The sequence below is a fragment of the Grus americana genome, chromosome 5, assembly GCF_028858705.1.
Source record: "Grus americana isolate bGruAme1 chromosome 5, bGruAme1.mat, whole genome shotgun sequence".
Taxonomy (NCBI): Eukaryota; Metazoa; Chordata; class Aves; order Gruiformes; family Gruidae; genus Grus; species Grus americana.
In genome coordinates, this window is record NC_072856.1 from 29,459,816 (window position 1) to 29,485,593 (window position 25,778).

The 25,778-nt window shown below is 40.4% G+C and overlaps 1 protein-coding gene across 13 annotated transcripts in view; it reads left to right on the forward strand.

The window, feature by feature from the left end:
- Positions 1–25,778, forward strand: part of MGA (MAX dimerization protein MGA) — a 64,502-nt gene that overhangs the window by 8,635 nt on the left and 30,089 nt on the right. For 8 of the 13 annotated variants that reach the window (XM_054826003.1, XM_054826002.1, XM_054825992.1 and 5 more), the window contains exons 2-12: positions 4,195–5,336; positions 11,511–12,441; positions 12,776–12,863; positions 13,011–13,106; positions 17,711–17,839; positions 19,204–19,302; positions 20,123–20,772; positions 21,390–21,744; positions 22,740–22,963; positions 23,842–23,982; positions 24,405–24,477. In XM_054826003.1, coding sequence (XP_054681978.1) covers positions 4,273–5,336; positions 11,511–12,441; positions 12,776–12,863; positions 13,011–13,106; positions 17,711–17,839; positions 19,204–19,302; positions 20,123–20,772; positions 21,390–21,744; positions 22,740–22,963; positions 23,842–23,982; positions 24,405–24,477 — 3,850 coding nt within the window. In that variant the 5' untranslated portion in view covers positions 4,195–4,272. Of the gene's footprint in view, positions 1–781; positions 872–1,356; positions 1,693–4,194; positions 5,337–11,510; positions 12,442–12,775; positions 12,864–13,010; positions 13,107–13,823; positions 14,057–17,710; positions 17,840–19,203; positions 19,303–20,122; positions 20,773–21,389; positions 21,745–22,739; positions 22,964–23,841; positions 23,983–24,404; positions 24,478–25,778 lie in introns of those variants that run through there. The other 5 variants (XM_054825993.1, XM_054825994.1, XM_054825996.1 and 2 more) reach the window with 5 other exon arrangements.

Below are 25,778 nucleotides of genomic sequence, written 5' to 3' on the forward strand. Positions count from 1 at the left end.
AGTGTTACCTCCTCCAGTGACGTTTTCCCCAGGGAGGCGCGGGTATCCGCGTCTGTGCCTCGGCGTCCGCTCTCCTAAGCGGCGACTGGGAGGTGCGGTGCGCTTTGCCTTTGCAGAGGAGAAAGGTGGCGTTTTCCCCAGAAAGCGGCGAGGGAGGAGGCAGCCTCTGCCCTGGGGATGGCGGCGCGGTGCCTCCCCGGCCTGCCCGCAGGGGAGGCTTCCTTAACGCCCCCGGTGCGCTGTGGCGCGCAGGCCGCGGAGGAACCCGGCGACTGGCAGGGCTCAGGAGGGGCCGGCCCGGGGTGCGGCGCGGCGCTCGCCAATTCTGCCCGGCCCGGGCGGCCGCCGGACGCGCATCGCGCCGGCGCCGCCCCCCGGCCGTCGTGTGCCAACGCGGGAGGCGTCCCCAGCGCCGGCGGGCCCCGGGCCAGACCCGTGACCTGAGGCGGGGCCGGGCCTCTCCGCCGGGGGGAGCGGTGCGGCCGGGCGCCTCGCCCGCTCTCGTCGGGCGGCGGGGGGGCGGGGCCGCGGTGGCCGCGCTGCCGCTCGGAGCCCCGCGGGGCTTCGAAGGTGGCGGCGGCTGCCGGCGCTGCCGCGTTGCGCGCGGCGGAGCGCCGCGTCCGCGCCCGTTCGAGAAGCTTCCCCGCGCGCGGCGCTGCGCGGCGCCGGGCCGGGCCGGGCGCCGGGCCCCGCGCTCGGCGCGGGCACGTGACGGGCAGGCGGGAGGGAGGGGGGCGCGAGCTGGCGGCGCGCCTGCGCACGCTGCGGCGCGGTGACGTCACGGCGGTGCGCACGCACGTTGTCCCCAGCTGGCGGACACACGGTCCGCGTGAGGAGAAAGGAAGTGGGAGGCCCCTCGCCTCGCCGCACGGTAACTACTGGGGAGCGGGGGCGCGCTGGGGGCACCGGCTCCTGGTGCCGGCCGCGCCGCGCGTGAATTCCGCACGCCTCCCCCCCCGCCTCCCGCCTGCCGCCCCAACTGCGAAAATTAACACCAGGCGTAGCCACGAGGCGACGGGGCCCGGGCCCGCGGGCCGCTCCCGGGCCGCGACGCGAGGCGCCGCTTGGGGGCCGAGCCGCCTCGGGAGCGCCGGGGGCGCCGCGCCGGGCAGGGCCGGGCTGGGTCCCGGTGAAGAGCGGCGCGGCTTCCCCACGTGCGTCGGTCCCGCTACCCTCCGCCGGCCACCGCAGGCGGCGGTTCCGGCCCCCGCCGCTCCTGGAAAGGCCCAGGCGGCTCCCGGCGGTGGCGGCGGCTGCCTGCCCCTATCCCGAGGCTTCCGGTTGGGGGCCGTCCGGCGGGTGGGGGGGGCATTAAAAGCGACAAGTGCGCCGCTCGGCCTGTGGCCGTGACGCCACCTGTCCCGGGCGGGGCGCTCGCCTCTCGCTGTATCGGGCGCAGCCTGCCGGGCCGGGGCCGCCCCTCCGGGTGCCCGGAGAGGCGGGCGGCACCGCTGCCGCGGTGTTAAACGGCAGCGCCGCGCGTTCAGCGCTTGCTGCCATTGGACCCGGCGCTGGGCTCCCGTCGGCAACGCGGCGGCGGTTGGTGGGCTGTGCCGTGGGTCTCGCGCTCCGCAGCTCCCCTCCGCTGCGTGGTGGCCTTTCTCACGCGGGCAGCGAGATGTCGTCATCGGCTCGCTGTGCCTAACGGTGCTTGCCCTTCAGCACGAGAAGCCCGGGCAGAATTCCGTGCCTGTGAGCATTGTGTGTATAAATCGTGGTCTTGTTTGCGGGTTGATGTGTTTGGGGTTTTTGGTAGGGTTTTTGTTTGGTTTTGGTTTTTTTGAGACGGATTTTTTCACAGGATTATCTTCCTGCTTTTAGCGCATCTCAGTGCAACTTTGAGTACTTTTGGCCACTGCTGTCTAGTTAGACGTTGCTTCTAAAATACAAGGTCTGCATATGGGTAGAGAAGTGAAATATCTGAAGCTGATTAGAACTTCAGCTTCCACGAAAACACACATTTTCCTTGAAATACTAGATTAGAAACTTCATGCTATAATAAAATAGGCTAGTGCATACGACCAAGTGTATTAAAATGTGCAAAATTGTTCTTGTGGTAGTCTGCGTTAGTGCTGAACTAATGTAGCTTTTGGCTACTGTAATTGCACATAATCACATTGTAACCACACACATCTTTGACTTGATACTGTGATCGGTGCTTATGGTAGAAATAACTACAACAGTGCAATCTAAGAACTTTAAATGTTGGAAAACAGAATCTGTGACTCAGTAGCGCTTTGTACGCATAGAATTTCTGCTGAGTGCATGATTGTTCAGCTTTTTTGAATTTATTTCTGGCACGTGTAAGTTCTACTTCAAGTAAATGTAAAGTTTCAGTCTTTCTGCATATCTTAGACTATGAAAGTGATTTCAAATCTGTTTTATTTCCTTCATGAGTTAATACAATTTTGAGGTATACTGCACAGCATTAATGTGAACTCACTTTATGATTGTATGTTCAATATACTTATAAACATGTATGTGTATGTAGGGAGGGTAAGTTGGTGGAAAATGACGTACAACTTAGGATGTGATTTCTTTCTCCCTACTCCAACATATCTGATTTTTAATGGAGATTTATATTTCTATTGTGTTTTTATAGATGAACATGAAAAAGCTTTTTTGGGGGATAGCTTTTTGTGTTGCTGGAACTTAAGATGTGCTCTGTTGAAAAATCAGGTCAGCATTCTTAAAATAGAAAATATGAAGCTGACTTTGAACTGCTAATTCATTTTGTGTTCTAGACTCTTATTGAGCAGTCTGGGGTGGGTGTGTTTCTGGGGAAGTGTTTCCTCCTCAAAGTAAAACTAAAAACCAGATCTTGAAACTTCTCAGGTCTCAGAACCTGTGGAGAACAGTTTTGGCTTTGTTTGTTGGGTTTTTTTTCCTTTTCCCCTCCAATTTAACTTTTACGTGAAGTTTTAAAGTGCGAAGTCTAAAGGGTGGAAGTAGGTCTTTCATATTTCCTAGGTGTCAAGAACATTTATCGTGGAGTATAAAATGCCTGCCTCCTGAGCTTTGAGGTCATTTCCCACATGCATGTGGTAGCTGGTTTGCACAGAGGAGTGTTTCCTCCTACAGTAACCCAGACCTAACAAAATGAATATGTCTTATTGAATACCTAGTTCACTTAAACCTCATGAATTTGAGTTAATTCTCTGGAAAGAAATATGATTGTTTTCAAGCAGCTAACTCCTGGTGATGGTGCACCAACTAGACATATATATATATATAATAAGTATCAAAATATAAACATCTGAATGTGGGAATGGCATTCTTTTGAGTTGCCAGAAGGACTTGCTTCAGTTTTTCGCATTGAGAAATGTACAGACGGTTTGAAAAATGAAGTTGTTTATGATCTTTTGTTAGAGTGTTGACATATTTAACCTGTGAGTTAGACACACAAAAGTGGAATTGTGTATATGCAGATAAAAGTAACTTTTTTAGTTCCCTAAACGGTGATTAGACTAATCATAACAGTACAACTGTTTTCTTTTTCTGTTTGAATTCTTTCTATAATTTAGAAGATAAAGGTAGCTAAGGTTGCTTGGTGCTTCACATTCATCCATTTAACCTTAGCTGCATGGCCTTTTGGGGGATTAGTTTGTCTGTTTTTCCCCCAAGCTTATCTGTTTGAACTATTTTTTTTTCTCTTCTATTCTTTGTCTCGGCCTTGGACAGATGTTTAGAAGTTCTTGGTGTTGGGCCGGGGGTGGGTGGAAGAGAGGAAAGAAATCCCAACCACACAAACTTGGTCTTTTTTAATGAAGAAATTTTGGGAAAATGTTTTTAACTTTTTTTTTTTTTTTTCTTTCCCTTTCTTTTCCCTTTTTCATTTTTGAGAAATTTTGGACCTCTGGGAACTCTTTCTTTCCGGCAAGAGGAAATGACTTCTGCCTTTGTGTCAGAGATGTGCCACTTGCTCTTCTGAAAACTTCTGCAGGTGTTGCCAAATGCTGTTTGTTAAGCAAATGATCTGAAGAGTTGAGGCAGTATCAGAACAAAGAGCACTTTGAAATATATACACAGAGGCAACCTTGATTTGATACATCCTGATTGTTCTCGATTTTATAGTACTGATTATCTTTTAAGTTTTTAATGTAGAGAACGGTTACAAAAAGGATTTCTCATGAGACTTAATTACTTTCTTAGGCTGTATTTGAATAATTTAAACTGGGTTTTCTTTTTTTCCAGAATGGTGAACGCACATAGAAGACTGTCAGAACCGTGTAGAATTTGCATTTGATTTGAGACCTTGTAAGAGTGCTTATCATGGAGAAACAGCAGATTGTCTTGGGTAGCCGGGATGGTGGGACTGTGTCTGGTGCAGCACCTGCTTTTTTTGTCATCTTGAAACAACAGCAGGGAAACGGTAAAGCTGACCAAGGAATCCTGGTAGCAAACCGTGATGCTTGTGCTCTTGCCAGCAGTGTATCAACTCCAATAAAATCTAAAGTCAAGACCTGCCTTCCAGCTGACTGTGTCTCAGGGGGCATTACCGTCACCCTAGATAACAACAGTATGTGGAATGAATTCTACCATCGCAACACAGAGATGATTCTGACAAAGCAGGGGAGGCGCATGTTCCCGTACTGCCGATACTGGATTACAGGTCTGGATGTCAGTCAGAAGTACATCCTAGTCATGGACATATCCCCTGTGGACAATCACCGCTACAAATGGAATGGCCGTTGGTGGGAGCCCAGTGGGAAGGCAGAACCACATGTTCTTGGGCGAGTGTTTATTCATCCAGAATCCCCTTCCACTGGCCAGTACTGGATGCACCAGCCAGTATCCTTTTACAAACTCAAACTTACCAACAATACCCTGGACCAGGAGGGTCATATAATCTTGCATTCTATGCACCGTTATCTGCCGCGGCTTCACTTGGTGCCTGCAGACAAAGCCACAGAAGTCATTCAGCTCAATGGCCCTGATGTCCATACGTTTACCTTTCCACAGACAGAGTTCTTCGCCGTTACAGCTTACCAGAACATCCAAATTACCCAGCTGAAAATAGATTACAATCCTTTTGCTAAAGGATTCAGAGATGATGGGTTGAATAGTCGACCTCAGCGTGATGTGAAACAAAACAGTAACTTAGAATTTGAAGGAGGTGATGTTTTTACCGCTGCTAGCATTCGTGGTCGCCCTGCTGAAGTTGATGCATTAGATTTGCATCAGAGAAGTTTAGATTCTTCATTCATTGGTCAAAACCCATCAGACCTTGATTTAGAAAAAGTGTCCTTTAATGCAGAAAGGGACTTCCTGGGTTTCCTGGACAGTGACCTGTCTTCTGGTGATATGCCAAAGCTAAAACAAGAAGTCTCTGAAAGGTGGGTTAATATTCTATTTTTAGCACAAATACGAGTTGAGTGGGGTATTTGTTAAAATATTAAATAATGGGATGCTCAGTATACAGATTTACAGCTAAAGTTTGCTTGACCTGAAATAGCAGAACACTTAGTATTGTTACTAAAAGCTTAACTTCTTTGCTTAAACAGTTATGTATCAATCTGGATTTGCTAAGGTGTCTGAGGAGTTCAGTATCTTTTCCTGTGTTGCTTTAACTCCCTTTGTAAAGAAGTGTTGAGGGATTTTTCTTAACTCTCTTGGTGTTTTAAAAGACTAAATCTTTTTTTTCAGAGTTTTAAACGAAGCACATTGCAGTCATCAAAACATTGCCTTTCTTTTTAGGGTTGCTTACCACAGCGGCATGCTGTCTCTGTATCTTCAATTTTCATTAGTGGGTGGGTGAGGATGTGTTGTGTGTATTGGGTATTTAGGTTGAGTATGTGTAGGGATTGCTACGAGGCTGTTGTAACTGGCAGCGCACCACTGTTTTGTCAATAACTGCTTGTGTGAATTATTCTGTTCCACAAAGTAGTATGAGGTAGCCTGCCTGTTGGTAGTCAGTTGGCTCATGTTTGCTGTGAGGTAAGAGAATCTGCACCTAGGAAAGTACTTCAGAATAACTGATACACTGTTCAGACCTTAATTTACTCTGTGGTAATTTTATGTCTACCTACTTACCCAGTATTGACTTTTTGAACCATTCTATTCATATCACACAAACAGTAGTAAAGCAATCTAGCGTATATTGAGAGCCTACCCGTAGTATGGAACCTGTTAGCTGCTAAGCGTTCATGTTGGTAAAGCAAGCCTCTTGAAACCTATTATTTTACTGCACTTAGTTTCCAAAATCTAAGCAATAGAATAGAGCAGATTTGGTGAATATTTAATCTGTGTCAAGAGATGCTAGAAATACTTCGAACTTGAAGTGATTTAAAAAAAAAAAAAAAGGTTGCTCTCCTGCCATGTTTCTTCATGTCTGTCTGTGAATATCAGATTTAATCTGCCAAAGATTTAGTGCCTTCCATGGGTCAGTACAGCAAGAAATTATTTAACTGCAGGATATCAGGATGATGTTAATAGTGTAGTTAGAGGTCAGTTCTTAGAGGGAAAAAATGTTGTATTTATGACATAATTATACAGTTTATTTCAAAGGCTGTATTACTGTACTACTGCAGTGTGTTTTAGAGAGGACAGAGGTTTTGCTCAATTGTTTTTTTCTTCCTTACATAAAGTATCTCCTTGCCTTTTAAGTAACTGAAAAACTTGAAATGACAAAGTTCTCCATTCTTTGAGGCTTCATTGAGTTATAATAATTCTTAGGAATAATATAATTGTTTTGGGATCTAGAGTGCCCTAACCTTTCTTTTGTAGTATTTTCCAGTGTCAGTGTATTAGGAAGAAGAATGTTTTCTAGTTGTCTTGTATTCTCCAAAAACGTTGTTGAAAATTCTAGAGAAACACATCTTGAACACTGAAAGTACACTGATTTCAGAGAGGATGGGCTTTCTTTAGTTCCTAAGAATACAGTATATAGATAATGTTGCATATTGGAAATAAAACAGTAAAACTCTGAGAATAGTTACAGAAAGGTTTATTTTGTCTTCAAAACTTTTTTTGACTTTTTTTTTCTCGTTGGGGTCAGCTGCAGTTGAAAAAGTTAAAATTTTGATCATTTTGTTTGCCTGAAGAGGATCATTGAAGCAAATAATTTGGAGAACTGTTTGACTTGGACAACTTGGGTTTTTTTGGTTCCCTTCTTTTCCAAGGAATAAAAACAATTGTTTTAAGGACTCAAGAACACATGATGCAAATTGGCAGACTTAATTTCTTTTGGTCCAAAGCATGTAAGATGCCTTCCCTGATTTCACCTCCAAGACCAGTTTATCTTTGAAATGTGCTAAAAACTGCACAGGCAGGGAAAGACTGTAAAGGAGTTTTCTCTATTCTGGGCTTGGAAGCATCTATCATTTGATGAATAAAATGTTACCACAGTCCTAGAACTACCTTCAAGCATTGACCAACTTTTTATTTTATGTTTTTGTAATCTATGTGAAAAAAGTCAGAGTCTGTACTTGGAAAGAGGAAAATTGATCCCATCCAAGAAACTGCAGAACTGTCTTTTTATGTGCTGCAGTTTTTCAGAACATTAGTTCTCCTTTTTCCTTCAGATGTGTTCACAATGTTTTCATGCTGTGCAGTTGCGATCCGTTCATAAATATGTCAGCCTTTCAAGGACAGTGTTGAGCGAGTGGCATTTTTCTTTATCAAACTGCACAGAATAATATTTACATATTACTGAAGACTGAACAATTTTTTTTGGTCATAGGCAAGCTATTACTAGTAGCTGATAGGCCCTATCTTGCTTTTATGCAGGGTAGTGATTTCTGCTGAGTTTAGGTTTGGGTGAGAGTCAGCGAACTGCTGTGTTGTGGTTTAATCCTGGCCGGCAACTAAGCACCACACAGCCGCTCACTCACTCCCCCCGCAGTGGGATGGGGAAGAGAATCAGAAGAGTGAAAGTGAGAAAACTCATGGGTTAAGATAAAGACAGTTTAGTAAGTAAAGCAAAAGCTGTGCGCACAAGCAAAGCAAGGCAAGGAATTCATTCACCACTTCCCATAGGCAGGCAGGTGTTCAGCCATCTCCAGGAAAGCAGGGCTCCATCAGGCGTAATGGTGACTTGGGAAGACAAATGCCATAACTTCGAACGTCCCCCCCCTTCCTTCTTCTTCCCCCAGCTTTTATTGCTGAGCATGATGCCATATGGTATGGAATATCCCTTTGGTCAGTTGGGGTCAGCTGTCCAGCTGTCCCCCCTCCCAACTCCTTGTGCACCCCCAGCCTCCTTGCTGGCATGGTGGTGTGAGAAGCAGAAAAGGCCTTGGCTCTGTGTAAGCACTGCTCAGCAGTAACTAAAACATTATCAACACTGTTTTCAGCACAAATCCAAAACATAGCCCTGTACTAGCTACTATGAAGAAAATTATCCCAGCCAAAACCAGCACATGCTGCCTTGCAGATATTGCTCACTAAAGGAAGTGGAATTTCTAGTGCTGTAGTGCGTTACATATTTCCCACCAATGCTTAATTTTTCTGACATTTTTGAGCCCTGCTGTAAAAATGAAATTTCTTGACACAAATGTTATTTTACTCTGCATATTGCAACCATAAGCCAGATGGTGACAGGAGTGAGGTATCACCCATATATATGCATGTATGAGAAGATCAAGTATTTGCACAAAATGCTGAGCAGCATTTTTCTAGATTAAGTTCATATGCAATTATCAACTTTTCAAACATAGTTGCTTTTTAGCACTGAAGTAATTTCATTTGGCCCATAGTTTGTGAAGTTATGTGCAACATAAGCAGTCACAGAAACTTCTCTTCCTATATTCTATGGGAAGATGAATCATGCAAGTTTGTCCTCAAAAAATGCTCGGCTTAATCTGAGATCAGGTAAAAATGGTGAAATAATGTCTTAACTATTTCTTTCTTTGCGTGATATGGAACAATGCTCATATTTAAGCAAACTTCTTTATACCCCAAGCAATGTATTTGGTAACCTCACAATAAAACAGTAAAAGCAAAGAAATCACTTTCTTGTGTTTTGCCAAATAAAAAACCATTTAGCTGTTAATTTATTGGAAGTACTGAGCTATATGGAATATTTTTTAGGTAGATAATTTTAAAATATACCATGGAAAAATATATCTGATTTCTTTTGGAATTAATCTAGCAATCTGTGGCTGAGGTTTGAAGGATGATCACTTGTCTTCCTCTTTCAAAAGGAAGGCAAGGAGGGAAGAAAAGTAAACTGTCACACTAAACAAAAAAACTAAATTAGAAAACCAAGACTATTAGAGCATTAAAAATCCCATGGTATTTGTATTTTTGAAGCAGGAAATTCAGAAGACCTTGGAAGGGAGAAAGGGTACATTAGCCTGTTAGACTTAAGAACCAGTAAAGTTTGCTCGTGTTTCCCTCCATGTCCCTGACATCTGAGAGGTTCCAGCCATAAGCATTCCTATAGAAGTGTCTACAACTCAAATTAAACATTTATTTTCTTTACAATACACCTGATGAAACTAAACATACTGTCAGGCCATAGAAGAAAAAAAAAAACCACAACATACTACCTTTAGACCTTGTATAAAGAAAATAGTCCTTTATTTCCAAAGTGCACTAAGAACTCACGATTAAAATTATTCTCAGGTATATGTAATCTTTTACATAGTTCATCTTCTTTGTTTTGGATACTGTCCAGATTCCCTGATAGAAAAGTAATCCTTAGCTTGAATATATATCTTGGAATAGATGAAGGAAAATGGCTAGAGAAGTCCAGGCTTTACTGGGCTTCCAACTGGGAACTGTAGAACTCAGATGAGAAATTTATTCCTGGCCAGCAAATTTATTAGGGTTTTTTGTCTCTTTGTTTTAGAGAATTTTAAGATAGAGGAGTGGATGACTTAGATCTTCTTTATGACATTGACTTTAATTGTGGATCTGCTGTACTGAATCAACCTCTAGCTGTAATGTGACATGATTTTGAGTTGCCCATAACCTATAAGTGGATTGTCCTAGAATTTATTTCCCAGTGAACTCACTGAAGAAGAAAGACTTTTTAATCTTACAAAGACTTTTTTAATCTTACATTCGATGTTCTTAATTAAATGAAAGCTAGAAACTTTCTAATAGGAACTTCATTGGCTAGAGAAGACAGCAGACAAAACACGACTGGTATGCCCCTTTCCTCCTGCCTGCTCTTCCCTCACAAAGCAGGTTTTTGATTCAAGCTTTTAATTCTGGTTACTTGGTGTCCTTCTGAATTGCAGTAGGTTTTCTAGATAGGTTCTGTCTTGTTCTTAGGAATGTTCTATGTAAATATATAAATCTGTTTCTTGACTGTCTGCTCTCTGTTTTAACACTGCAGTCTTTCTTCATGAGGTGGAGACTCCCAACTCAGTGCTGTGTCCCAGCTTTTCTCCCTTAAGTATGACCTCAGTCTACACAAGGTGGAAGCAGCCTCTTCCTCCACATCTTCCTCTCCCTCAATCCCAACTGGGGGTTCAACTGAGCATAGTCATTCTTTAAAGGGGGGAGATAGATAATAAAATACACACACATATACACAATATGTAAAGCAATATTCCCTTTAGATATAATGTTGTTAAAATTCTCTTGTTATATTTGAAATTATGTTAGCATTAACTAATATTAACACACATTAACTTAACATTTTAATAACATAAGGTTAACAATTTGAATAATAGTAAAACATAATGAAAATTGTGTATAGTATCTTACAAAATATATATAAAGGGAGGATTGGAATACTATCTGATATGTTTAGTAAATAAGTTCTGACTATTCTTTTATGAGTGTCATTATGGATATGAGTTTCTGGTTTCATATCTTAGCTGTTTCCTCTTATGATGAGGACCCAGCTTCTGGTGCACTTAAAGCTGCTGACTGCAAGTTTGTGTCTTTGACTAATGTGTCTTTCTCTCAGAGAAGCCCATCATCGGGTTGCACTGCTAGTCTTCAGTATCAAATGCGTGATATGTCGCATTCTGGTTAGGTTAATACTCAGACTTTGAAGATGGAGTATAATTCAATAGGATATTAACATTCTGTAAGCGTTCGAACAACAGTTGAATTTAGGATTTATATGTGGCTTCAGGATGAAGTAACTAAAATTTTAGTTAAATCATGTAAATTCAAGTTCATTGAGCGCTCACTTGGCTTCTTATTTGCAAGCACAATGACTTTAGTATGGTGACTTAATGAGATACACAGCAAACAGAGGCCTCTTCTAAGCATTTAAAACAGGATAGCTTAGCATGAGTTCATGCTGAGCCTCAAATAGGAAAAAGTGCAAATGTTACCCTGATATTACTAGGGAGGGAAATTGTGCTGTTGCCTTCAGATAAGAAGTTGGATTGGTTTTAATGGTGGCTTTTTTTTTTGGTGTGCTTACTTCTAAAAATGCAGGCTTGTAAATGATAGCTTAGCAGACTTGTGTCTTGGAGCATTTTGGAAGTTTTGTACAATATGTAACCAAGGATTTTGGGAGATGATGGAATTTCGGTGAAGGAAAGAGATTTGATGAAGTTCTTGTGTTGTGTTTTGTTTTTGTCCCCTCCCTCCCATCCCAGTCCTATTGCTAGCAGTTACGAAAGCAGTTCCCGTGTGGCATCCCCGTTGGACCCAAATGGACACTTTAATGTAGTCATTAAAGAAGAACCAGTAGATGACTACGACTATGAGTCAAGTATTTGCACACAAGGAGTAAGTGTGAAACAGGAAGACACAGATGAAGAAACTGATGAGTATTCCAACACTGATGATGATGATCCCATCCTACAAAAACACCTGATGAGGCGCAGTGAAACAGATGGAATTGATGGAGAATTCAGGTCCAGGAAGCGTGTGCTAACCAGTCCTTCAGGTGTTGCCAAAGCAAAAATGTTAAAACTGGACAGTGGGAAGATGCCCGTGGTCTATTTGGAACCTTGTGCAGTCACAAAGAGCACAGTGAAGATATCTGAGCTGCCACAGACCATGCTTTCCTCTTGCAAGAAAGATAAATCCCCTTTGAGTACAATACTGGATTCTTTGCCTGTGTGTTTTGAAAATCACAAAGGCTCTTGCTCAGGCACAGCCACGGTAGCTGAGGAATTAGTTATGAAAAAACAGTCTCCTGGGAGTAAAATGTCACAGAAATACTCTTCAATCAGAGAGGCCCAGTGGGCTCTATCTAAATCACCTAATTTTAATCTCAGGGGCTCAGTAAGTTGTCACTTTTCAGCTAGAGAGATCTGTGGAAGAAAAAGGCCTGGCATACTGAAGAACCCTATGTCCTTGAAAGGCTCTGGTAGCAATCAAAACACCCTATCCTCAGTTACAACTAAAAGAGGAAGGCCACGGAAACTCAAAATTTCCAAGGCTGGTCGACCACCTAAAGGTATAGGGAAAACTGTAATAACAAGCAAGAACACCTCTCTGGGGCCTGGGAGTGTCCTTCCAGATGTTAAGCCGGACCTTGAAGATGTTGATGGAGTCCTTTTTGTGTCCTTTGCATCAAAGGTAAAACCCAATTGTTTTGTTTACAATTCAAAACCTTTTCTAATGTCTAATTTTTAAGCTGAAGGTATGTTTTCTTTTAAACTGAGGTTTGAGATTGATGGCCTCTTTCCAAATCTGTTATCTTGTCCCTGTGTTAATCATAACATTTCCTTACGTCTTAGTGACTTGGGGAGAAATAGTGGGATCTAGAGTTCTGTATAAAAGAATGCATACTTCTGCTATTAAACAATCTCATGTTTTGAATATTTCAGTGATATTTTGATGTGGCCTAGTTTGCATCTAAGGCAATGTTTTAAGGTATTTTATACTTATTCAAAGCTCTTTATGTATGTAGGAAGCTCTTGACATTCACACTGTTGATAGAGCTGGAGGAGAAGAGTCGCAGAATCTTCAGACTCCCTTGTTGACTACAAATGATCCAGGTACATTTCTCTATTTTTATGTAAAAGGCTGTTCACTGCAATAAGGGAATTTGTAAAGACACACTGGGAAATTAATCATCTAAGTCAATTTTTTGCATGGTAAATGTTTTTATATGTTCTCTTTTTTTTTTTTTTTTTTTTGAGTAGATTGTCAAGCAAGAATACAAGTACTGGAAAAGGAATTGATGGAAGAGCTGAAGACCTTGAGGCATAAGCAAGTAATACATCCTAGCCTTCAGGAAGGTAAGTGGGCAGTGTACATATTGTTGCATCTGGTTGTATATTAACGTTACTTAATCATACTGAGTTGGTAATTTCCTACTGGATGTAATACTGTGTGTGCCCAATACAGCTGGGATCTGATTTTGGTAATTTTTTTTTCCCAAATGCAGGAAAGTGTACAGGTGTGTATGTACAAATGTGAGAGTATGAAAGGAAATTTGTGTGAAACTGTCGGTTTCCCTCTTGTCACTTGTAGCAATGAGAGAGAATCTGTGGCGTCTGACCCCTTTTTTGTTTTTGTAGAGGTTTTAAAAGTAGTTTCAGCCAAACAATAAAGATGTTTTTGTTTTCACACATTCATGTTGCAAACTAGAAGAGGTGAAGGAGGCAAAAGATGAATCCTGATTCCTGAAAAGATGAATCCACCAGCAGAGCAAGAGGCTGCATGTCATTATATGCCTCTTGCAGAAGATGCTGAGCCTTTCAGACTTCAGGCAATGCCTGTTCTGTAATAAGCTAATCCTTGTAGGGTGTAGATGAAGTTGATTTTACTCCTCTACAGAAAAATAGCTATTTCCTGCTAATAGAGGAGCTAGAGATCTAGAAAGACTTAAGTTAGACTACATTTACTATGTTTGAGTCTGTATTTCTTTGAGTCACTGTAGATCCAGGTTCACTAGCCATGTAAGAGGGCCAAGCAAGGTACTTCTAGCTTGTGATCTTTTCTTTCATATACAGTGTTATCCTGAGGTGAGATGGAAGAAAGTCAAGGATCAACACAGCAGAACTTAACATTCCCTCTATTGATGATGTTGAAAGTGTTCAGCAATAGTAGTAGTCCTGAGACTGATGGCATTAACATAGGCATCAGGGCAGATGATGAAGAAATTGATCCGAATGGAAGTGTCATACCTCATGCTCTTGAGGTTCTGGCCCTGAATTTTTTCAAACAGATTTCAAACACTGATGCTGTGAGTATTTGAGACTCCAAATACTGATCTTGACTCTGATACTGGTTATTTTGGGTCTTCACAGAGCTTCTACTGTGAAGAACCCTGGATTATCTTGAATGGTTTATGCATGGAATGTGATGAGAACTAGCCTGTCATTTTTTTGCAGCCATTTAAAGGGATGCCTTTCAGTCTTGCTAGTGTTGAGCTGACATTCCTGTCTTTGACCTTTGCAAAGTGGTCATAGGAAGGGTAGTAGCTCTTAGAGCTCTGCCCTGGATGCAGTGGGAATGAAACAAGATAATCTGTCTCCAGCCAGGTTGTACCTCGGTGGTATAGCATAAGCATTGACAGTTGTATCATGGATGTCTAAACACAGTTTTCCCCTCCTATGATTCCAGAAACAGGTAGCCCTATTTTCTAATGACCTCACTGGCCAACCTGCCCTCACAGGTCTGTGTATGTTGTCATATTTCAAAAATGGTGGTAAAGTCCCTTTTGTGGTCAGCTGCTGGCCATGCTAGATACAGCACTAAGCAAATGTTACAGCAATGTTAAGATTTTTAGGATTATATTGTGGGCTTCCTAGATGTTGTCTTTACCCAATAGAAGTATAATAGAATTATGGTATATTGGCAACCACAACGCTAGTGAGGGCTGTTTTACACGAGATTTTCCTGCAACTGGGAGCATGTAAAACCCATGTGCTTTTCGTCCAGCTTCTAAATGAGCGGTGGTGAGGTGTGTGTTACCTTCTGAAGGGTGCTGAGCAGTTCACAGATATTACAAAATGGACAAGAAAAGTGAAGCATCAGGCTAAGAAAAAGAGATCTGAAGAATTTTGACTTCATTGAATGCTTGTGACTGTCATTTCCAGTATTGGATGGTAATCTGCTGAGCCTGTTAAGTGGTGAAATTGTAATTCAGCAGTGAAGAGAATGACTCTCACCTGTCTAATTTTTAGAGAGAAAAGAAGTTATGTGAAGACTATTCACAGCAAGAACATTACTACAGATAGATACGGATGTACTTTGATCAGGCTGTGAAGTGAATTACAATACGTATACTTTTGTTGTTAGACCTCAGCAGCTGCATGTGAACTGGGATCAATCTTTATTCAGATTACCTTCACCTTCCAGAAAGTTACAGATCTATTGCCTTCCATTGCAGACTTGGGATCAGGGAACAAACACAATGTTAATGGAGAGAGGGATTGTTGGAGTTGTTCTTCTCTCTCTTCACACTATCATCAATAAGATATAAGAAGGTGGCTGAGGAGTGCCTCTAGGCCAAACTTAAGGACTTTATCTTTTCCCAGACATACTGATTCTAAGTAGCATCCTGTAGCTTGGTGCAGCCTTATTAGCCTTCTTAATTCTGATACTTGTTTTCCAAAATGTCTTGGCCACAGATCATGACTAATACCTCCTTGTCATCTACTACAGAACAGGCAAAGAGATATGGCTCCCTTTTGACTGGAAGATGTGAAGTGCATGTTTCTAAATGTGCTTTCAGCTATTTTGTAGAAGCTTACTGGCTTTCTTGTCCTCACTGCATTATGGGAAATGGGCATAATGATGTTAACTCTGCTTTTGGTTTTAGACAGTGTAGTTGAGAAGCTTAAGTTTCTTTTTGAGATTCACTGATGATGTGTTGGAGCTGTACCTGAACCCCACAATTACTGTTGATTTGGGAAGTTAAAAAAATGGTGATCGAGGCTATCTAGATCTTACAGACACCAGGACTGCGGGAAGATACTTTAGAAAGAAGGGAATTCAACATAAGCATATAAAGAAAGCTACTGGAGTGCTATGGGATGCCTCTTCTATCTCAGCTAATTTGAATCCCTTATTATATTCCTGAAAGTCAAAGGCACTATTGTCAAGCATTGTATTTCAGATTTAGCAGCTGCATCTGATAGAGAGGAGAAAGTTCTGAAGGAGATGGTTCTTCATTTGCTACTATTTGATTACAGGAACTGATATTTAGCAATTTTGGGGATGATGGAAATGAATAAAAATGATAGTTCATGTGTCATATATAGTGATGTCTGTATAGACATGTATTTACTGTTACCATTTGTTCTCTTTAGGCTGTCTGTGTTCATTCCATGTTGCCGTTGCTGGAGTCATCCTCTGGTTTTTATCTGGGTGGTTTTTATTTCATGATCTTAAACTGAAATAATTTATTTTGTGTATGGGTGATGTTCTTATTTTGATTTGAGTGTTAAACAAAGCTAGGCTTGTTTTGAAGATGACAGGATAATTCAAATGGAGTCTCAAGAAAAATAAACTGTGTGCTTTTTTATTTTAAATTGAGTTTGAAGAGAAATGGATGGCATCTTGACATTTGGCTGTTGACATGTTTTTATACAAAATGCTGGATTTACTTGCTGCTCATTTTCCCTATGTAGATTCAAAAATTATGTCTCACTAGACTGTCTTTGATAATGATATCTGTTGAAGCAAGCAGGTCTGAGATTTGTTCTATGTCGATTGTTTTCGGGCTGTCAGTAATCAGATAACTCTGTTGCTGCTTATGAACATAGATGTGTAACACCAACACAAGGTTTCTACTGTACCTGCAAATACTACTTGATGTGTCCTGATCCTTGTCAGGTCGTACATTTTGAATTTCAAAACTCACATATTTAATATATGAATTTCAGACTTGTTGGCAACAGGAGCAACATTTGTAGGTTTCTATAGCTAAAAACAAAATAGATGTTCTCAACTCCACACTGTGAGCCGAATTTGATTGACAACAGTCATTTTTTGAATTCAATGTAACAATATTTTATGAAAAAGGCACTAAGTCAAGTTTACTAGCTTCTTTTTTTTTTTTTTCCCCCCTCAGCATTTCTGTATCTACAATTGTTTTGCCACAGATAAAGACAGCTTTTATGACCAAGTCAAGTCTTTCAGTTTGAGTATTTTGGGGGTCTGGATGGAGGAAGATGTTACAGGCAGTTAAGCATTTGTGGTGGCATCCACAACATGGATTATTTAATTTCTTTATAGCCATTTCCCTCCTGTGTAAAAAAAAAAAAAAAAAAAAAAAAAGTTTTATTGCCAAGTGCCAAGCATACAACTTTATTTATGTCATAATTTCCAAACACACACACACTTCCTCAGAATTAAAATGTGGTTTGCTCTTGTCTCTTATTGCTGGTTGAAACTGAAGTGTGTGGTATATGTTCTTGCACAAGAATAGCTTTTGGTAGAGAAGGGGATGTGTAAGTACCATTGGCAGGATTGATAATTTGTGTAGTGATATGAAATGTCAAATAGTCAGTTGAGTTAGGTTCAGGCAATAGGGTGTAAAAGGTGCTAACTTCTTCAAAAAACCAAACTTTTATAGGGAGAAGTGTTACAGCACTTTGGTTAATAAATTTCTGTGGAAAGTTCAGTAGTAATCAAGAAAACTATGAAAAGTAATTCCTTTTTTCCTTCATTTCTAATTCCCTAAAATACTCTTTATTACGTACCTGTTGCAAATCCAGTATAAGTAACAGTTATTGTTGCTAATGTTCTTTTTCAGGCATCTTAAAATGGTGGGTGAATGCTATAAAAACCTACATATAGCTTAAAGGTTTATTTTTTAGTAAATATCTTGACTTTCTTTTTCCTACCATCTTTCTGCATTAAGATGTTTACTGATACTTGCCTCTTGTAGTGGGACTGAAGTTGAATTCTGTGGACCCAACAATGAGCATTGACTTGAAATACTTGGGGGTGCAGCTTCCTCTTTCCTACTCAAATTACTCTTTGTGGAGCTATCCAGGAACCAATCCCAATTCTCCAGGTCAGTAGAATATGAATTCGCTGAAATCTGAAGTATTACCTTTTTATTATCAATTAACAGAAGGAGGGAATGGCCGTTTAGTTGAACTTGATATCTTAAAGAGATTAAAGTTATATTAAAATGACAAAATGTGAGAACTTCCTTAAATCATTATGCGGTTACTGGCCAAAGAGTCCTGTGTAATTCTGGCCAGATTGTCTTTAGCCTTCTCTTTTTGTGGTGGTTGTGATCTAGTAATAGTATCTGTCTGGCTTATTTTATACTGGCATGTTTTGTCTATTGGAACTGGATTTTCTAAATGTATATCCACACATTAACTACTCTCAAATTGCTCAGAAGAAGCCTAAGCAATCTACATTTCTCTGATGTTACTCACATGCAAAACAGAAAAAGTTGTCTTTCATAGAGCTGAGTATCAGAACTTCCCAGAAGAAGAGCTTGAGGCACCACTTGGGAGCTAACCTACAGCTTCATAATAATTATTTATTATAAAAGTGCTGACTGATTGTGCTTTTTAAAACTTACTTGGTATCCAAACAAGTGCATTTCTCATTATAATGTGACTATGATTCCAATACTGTTGGTAGGTACCGTTTTTAATAATAAACTGGTTGGAAAAAGTATAGAGGTGCTTTTAACTTTTTTCTCCTACTTTAATATTCTGATTACTATGTGTCTGTCTTAATGTGCTGCTTTGGGGAGCTGGTAAAGAGGCAGACATTGTATCTCAGCTTTGTTTACACTGCAAAAGAGGCAGATTCAATTCAGAAGACCTCGGTCAGCTCAGTGTCAAATGCAGTTATTTCTAGCCTAGCAATATGTAAAACAGCTACACAGATCCCTATTAGTATTTTTACATTCCAACTTACCTCCCAGAGCTGACGGATAACTTGACAGAGATGTTACTGTTTGCCTTTTATGGTTATTCCCTGTTTCTACCCCTAATTGATACTCAGCTGAATTTGACAGAACAGGAAACATTAAATGAAGTTTCTACGGGTCTTATAAAAGTCATTGGCTCAATTGAGGGGAGAGACTCAAATTACTTTCCTTGCTGAGAGAGGTTGTAGTATCAGCTCAAAACCTACCTGTTGCATTTTAGCCTACTAACTAGCTGATTTGCTCATTTGAATTTTGGAATCAACTGCTTGCACTATTGCTAAGGAGACTAAAACTGAAAATACAGGAGAATACAACTTTTCTATGGGATAGCAGGTGCATGGCCGTACAGCAGAACTCTACAGGAAGTTTGGCTTTGTTGAGTGCTGTTCATCTATCCCTGAAAAGGAATAAGCAGAGTTTGCTAGGACATTGATACAATCAAGCTTGGCTCATAAACTGAGGCTAGCTTTCTTCTTTTCCAGATACCGGATTTCCTTTTGTTTCCAGGACAGGGAAGACAAATGATTTCACAAAAATCAAAGGCTGGCGAGGGAAGCTTCATGGTGCCTCTAGAAATGAAGGTAAAAAAGAAAAAGAGATCAGTGTATGTATTTCCAACGTGTGTTCTTAACCTTCTGTAGATCTTGCAATTTGGTAATTGTGTGTATCTTAATGAAAGACTTTTTTTTTTTTTTTTTTTTTTTACAAAGAATTTTTTTGGTACTGCTTCCATGATCAGAATGGAGTTTTATGAGGGAAGAGAGAAACGTAGTCTAAGATAAAAATATGTGTATTCTGTTTTACACAGAAGGTTCGAGTGAAGATCAAAGCTGTAATAATTTTGGTTTTGTTTGTCAGTTTTGAGTTTACTTGGAAGTATGGTAATTCGAGAATTCTGTTGCTGCGGGGACCCTAATGAACTAGAGTAATTCTCATTTATATTGGTGTATTTTTAACTCTAGTTAGAGTAGATATTCCTTACATATTTGATTACTTTGCCCAGCCTCAAGGAGAAATGGATATTTGGCAATTTGCCAATTTTTACTTTAGATTAAAAATTATATCATATTGTTACTTCTGCACTTTTGTACAGTGTTGTGTTGGGGTATTCCAGATGTATTGTGGTGTACCAGGTAGGCTAGATGTTTAGGGCAAACGAAGCAAGTTGCATGGAAGCACTGCTTGTGGAAGGCTTTTTGCTTTTGTGAACAAATACACACGTAAAACCTCCACCAAAACAGTTGTTCAGACAGCTGGTTGTGTTTCAGAGTGGATTATATTTGGCATGCCTGTGTTGTACTCTCCTAAAAGAATTCTAAATATTTTTTGAGAGAGGTATTATTATAAGATTTGTCAGTATGTTTTCCCAGGAGCATGTTAAAGTACTCTTTATTTATTTAGGTGGCAGTTCAGAAGGTTCCTTGAAGAATCGCTCAGCATTCTGTAGTGACAAGCTGGATGAGTACCTGGAAAATGAAGGGAAGTTGATGGAAACAAGTATGGGGTTCTCTTCTAGCACTCCCACTTCTCCTGTGGTATATCAGCTTCCCACTAAGAGCACTAGCTATGTGCGAACACTCGACAGTGTTTTAAAGAAGCAGTCCACCATAATTCCATCAACATCTTATACATTCAAGCCTGTTCCTCTGTCATCTACCTCTAGGAAGACAAGGAATCAAAACAGACAGACATCTACAAACAGTAGAGTAAAATCATCTTACAAGCCTATACTGCCTTCACCTTTTTCTGGAAAGCAAAAACAGAACTCTTCAGCATCAGGGGAAAAGGCTTCTAAGTCTGTCTCAAATAGCAGCGTGACTAACCAAGCAGATAGTTTCATGGTGCCAGCTCTGGATGAAAACATACTTCCAAAACAGATTAATTTGCGCCAAGCACCACAACAGCATCAAGCAACTCGTCCACCAGGTTTGTCTAAATCTCAAGTGAAGTTAATGGACTTGGAAGACTGTGCTCTCTGGGATGGCAAGCCACGGACCTATATTACGGAAGAACGAGCAGACATCTCTCTGGCAACCCTGCTTACAGCTCAGGTAGATCTGTAATAATTAATTTCCTTTCTGTATTGTTGCTTTTCCAAATCCGTGCACTTACTGATGTTGCATATAGATGCAAAAAATAAGACTGAAGCTGCTAAGGAGCATGACAAATAATAATGTTCCTTTTTGGTGTAGTATTTACAGTGAAAGTTGAGAAGTGCTGAATTAGCAGTATGTGAAAAAACGAATTGTGATAATAGTGTGTTGATATGAATCATTAATAATTTGAGTTAGCTCAAATTTTTACCATAAAAAATTTTGGTTAATATCAATTTGTGTTCAGTAACTGCATTTTCTTACCCTTTGTCACAGTTGGTCACTGCAAAAATATCCCGATCATGTAACTTGGTTGTTACATGGTAACCTCTTTTGCTTTTTTCACATCCTACTTATTACCAAGATGGTTTAGCTGTCTCAAATTGCCTCTCAGAAGACTTCAAATGCAAACTCTCCTGTGTTCTGGTTTTTTTCAGTATAAATGTAAACCATGTAGTTGGAGGGGTTATTCTAAATGAACTTCGAATAGCAATTTTGCGTATGATTCATTTAATGTAACTAAAATTTCCTCTGACTAAAATTTGAAGTGTATACTTCTTTAAAACTTTTCTTAGGCTTCTCTCAAAAACAAACCTATCCACAAAATAATAAGACGACGAGCACCTCCTTGCAATAATGATTTCTGTCGACTGGGTTGCATCTGTGCCAGTTTAGCACTGGAGAAACGTCAGCCTACCCACTGCCGCAGGCCAGACTGTATGTTTGGTTGTACTTGCTTGAAGAGAAGAGTGTTGCTGGTGAAGGGAGGATCAAAACATAAGAAAATAATGAAAAAGGCTGTTCGTGGAAATCTTGTGTTCTATGGAACACAAGAAGAACAGCAAGAGGATGAAGATGTGGAAGAAGAGGGTGATGGGGAGGAAGATGAACTGAAGCAGAAAGATAAGAAGAGAAAAAGGGTGGAATACAGTGAGTATTGCTGGGTAGAAGTGATACTTACAGCTTTGCAGAAACCACCTATCTTGGTGGGCATTTTTATTAGGACGTAGTAGTGATGCCATTTCTAAATCCAGAAATTGGGAACGAATTCCAAGAGATGTCTGCAACATCTGCTTTTCTATAGCAGGCAAGCAGGAAATAACCCTTTTTCCCTTTTTTACTTACTCTTACTTATCTGATCAACAATTTGTGCACTACTAAGCTGTTTATTGTGATCAAATAGCTGGAGTTTCTTTTTGATAATTTAAACTTTTGCTCAACTCTCCGAATACCTTTAAAGACTAAGGATATGAGATAATTAGTGCTATCACTGTTCGTTATCTTCACTGTCATAGTGCTGTTTTCTTTCCCTCTTATCAAGTGAGTATCTAGAGCTGTATTTTCAATTGCTGTATATAGCTGCATAGTTCACTGACTTCAGTGGAAATATAGTGATTTACAGTAGTTTCAGATCTGGCCTAAGGTATGCTCAGAAAACCAAATGGGTAGAAATTGACTATGAATTTATACTTTCTATTTCTTGCTAGTAGTACTTTTAACAATAGCTATAAACCAAACATAGTGCTATCTGGTGTTCCACTGGAATAAATGAATTCTTCTGTAGAGCTGTGGTATAAAGTCTAGGGTTTTGGGGATGTTTTGTAATTTTTTCAGTATATAGTATCAGTGAAGATCACTAATTCTTCAGTGTTTTTCTGTATCTGCTATCACAGTACAAGTGAGAAACAGTGATTAGTGTAGAATAATTTTAATTTTCATTTCCTCTTTCTTGTGGACAAATCCCAGTCACTTTTGGCTAGAATTTGAGCCAAGAAAATAAACCAGTAGTATTTTCTGGCAGTATGAACTAGTGATTCTTGCATGGCTAGACCTTGGGCTGAAATGAACATGTATGTTACTGCTGTGTTAGATGGTGCTTCATTTATTTATAAGTAAGTTGGTTTTGTTTTTCCTCCTTTTTTCAGCTATCTGTGACTCAGAGCCAGAACAGCCCATTAGGAATTGTCCATTGTGGGTGAAAGTAGAAGGTGAAATAGATCCAGAGCCAATTTACATCCCAACACCATCTGTTATTGAACCAGTTAAGTCTACGGTACAGCCTAACCATGAAGTCTTGCTTTCTAGTAAGCATAGATCTTCCAGTGGAATGAAACAAGGCAGAGTGTATACTCCTAAACCCAATCCAGTGGTAAGAAAGGAAAAGAGATGCTTTTTTTTTTTCTTCCCCTTTGTATTGAAAATTAAACCAAACACTGCTAAAAGTTTCTGTGCTAGGCCATTTTAGGTTAAATTTGAGATGAGAGCCTAAGTTCGACTGCCCATAGATATGTTGATAAGTTAGGATGAATTGACTGTATATAAAGCTTTAACTATGTCCATCATCTTTTGAGAATTTACTGTAGCAATGTGCAGATGGTGAAAGCTGATTATGATTCACTAATAACCTCATTTAAAAAAAACAATAATATATGCTATCTCTGGCAAAACGATTACTGGTCCTGTTTGTTTAAGGTATTAGCTGATAATGTAGCCTATCTAATTATTGATTTACTTGGAGAAAAAAAAAGGGTTACAGATACACAGGGTTCACCGTAGTTCTGGAGTCTTTATTCTTGTTTGAGATTTCACTGTCAATGTTGGAAGAATCTGCCTTTGCCTCTCCCCTCACTTTAGTATCTTACAAAAGCAACAGCAGCAGTAGAGGAAGAACAGAAGTAGGGTTAAGTCTAGTAATGTTTGAGGAGCGAACATACTAGAGGTGCTATTTAATGTATACCAGATAATGTTAAACAACGCATGACACTTGGGACTCACTTCCCCGCTTAGAAGACTATCTGAACAGGTTTGGGTTTTTGGGGGTGGTGGTGTTCCATTTCCCCCCCCACCTTGAATACGTAATTTGGAAGCAAGATGTAGACTGGGCTATGTGATACTAAGATGGCAGATTCAGCTTTAAATGCTAGACCTTTCTTTTGACATTTACTATTGAAGTGTTAATGTTTAAGTGTTGTTAGAAAGCAAATCTGTTTCATGAATCTAACATCTTTGTTTTGTTTTGTTTGGGAGATTCGAGAGGAAGACAAGGATCCTGTCTACTTGTACTTTGAAAGTATGATGACTTGTGCAAGGGTCCGAGTATATGAACGCAGGAAGGAGGAGAAGAAGCAACAAAAAGACAAAAGTGATTCACAGAGTTCTAGTATAAAGGTAAGAAGTCACACTGTAACTAGCATGTATCATAGAACAGGCAGAAATACTGAAAATGTTGAAGTACTTTTTTTCCCCAGAAACTCCTACGCAACATGAGGGCTTGACTTACATTTGATAGTGATAGGGCTGTGGAGCCTGGAGCCTAAATCACCTAGCAGTGCTGGTAGACTTACCTTGTTACTAAGATAGAAATTCTTATCTGTCAAAATTCCTGGCTGCCAAGTGCATTATGTAAGGCTTAAATGTTCATTGTTAAAAGAGCTGTTCTAAGATGAAAATTGTAACATTGTCAAAGTTACCATATGTTTTATGATTTGAGGTGACAGTATGATGAACTAGTTTATTTTGTGATGTGATTTTTAGTATGGGAGAGAGATACAAAAGATGAATATTTTTCTTGCATTTCTTTCCTCCCACAGGAGCATGAACCAGAGCTTCAGTCTCCTGAGAAAGCAACCTGTGAGATAGACAGAGACACTGATAAATCAGGAGGTAAGAGCCAAGTCTTAAGTATAATTCAACCTCTTGCTAATTCCACATTTTTGTGGATTTTTTTGTGTTGGCTTTTTTTTTTAAGTTGCAGCTATTGATGAAACAAAAGTCCATTTGCTGGGGGAGTTATTACAGTTGTCAATAAAAATCTTATGATGTGCTTACAGTTTCCTGTTTCTTAAGCAGCTGTGTGTGTGTCACATGGGAGATACAGCAGAGTAAATATCCAGTACTTGCTGTTGCTGTAAGGTTAAAATGACCAGAATTACAGTAGCTTGTTTAGCAATAAAAGATTAATATTACACAGCAGATTTATCTTCAAGATTGATAATTAGATACTTGGGAAGGAATGAAAATCATTGTTCATGGTTTGTCTGGGTGGTTCCCCCCTGCCCCCCCGCCCCCTTTTTTTCCTTACTTTGTAGTTACTGAAGAATTAATAAATATCCAAGTGGTACTGCGAGGATGGGATCCTCGTGTTCTCCACTTAGAACCGTATAGAACAAGGAGGCGCCTATGCTTTATTTGGAGTTGTTTGATGTTGAATTCTTTTAGTTCAAGTTGAAAGGTTGAATTGAAGTTTTGCTATGTGATACATACTAGGTTTGAGTTCATAAAGTAGGCTAGGCATCTGTGTTCTCCTTCTGAAGTGGCCCAAATCATGTTATGAACTTTAAAATGAGACATATACTAGAGGCATCATGTCATACACTAATGAAATATATCTGCCTTTTAGAGCTGAATTTTTTCATTGTTTAACGTATACAACAGCGCACTCTACATTTAAGGATGGGAATGGAAAAATAATATAACTAGTTGAAAATGCTGGTGAATTGGTAGGTGAAATTAACACGGCCAGGACACAGGGCTCAACATCCTTACAAAAAGTTTTTTGCAAAAAGTGACGTTGGATCTCTAATGACAACAAAAGGTCGTGCTTCTGTTACACATCATCTGCAAAAGACAGTTCTACTAGCGGCATGTTTGCCCCTCATGCCATTATAGGACACTGGTCCTTTTCTGGCTCCAAGAGAAAAGTGCCATCTCTTGAATAACCAGCGATGCTTTCTACTGCATGTTGGTGTTGCTTGGAGATCTTTCATCCATGTACTGAAACAACCCAGCTGTTTAGCTTGTGATGCAATGGGATGCAACCTGAGATGATATGGCTGCAGGGAATGAACTGTGAGAAATAGTTACATTAGTTTTGCAGTGAGTTTTTGCTTGCTTGTGAAGCTCTGTGAGGGGAAGTGATGCTTTGAACAGTTCTTTTACTTGTTGCCCTGCAGCTGAGACAAGGG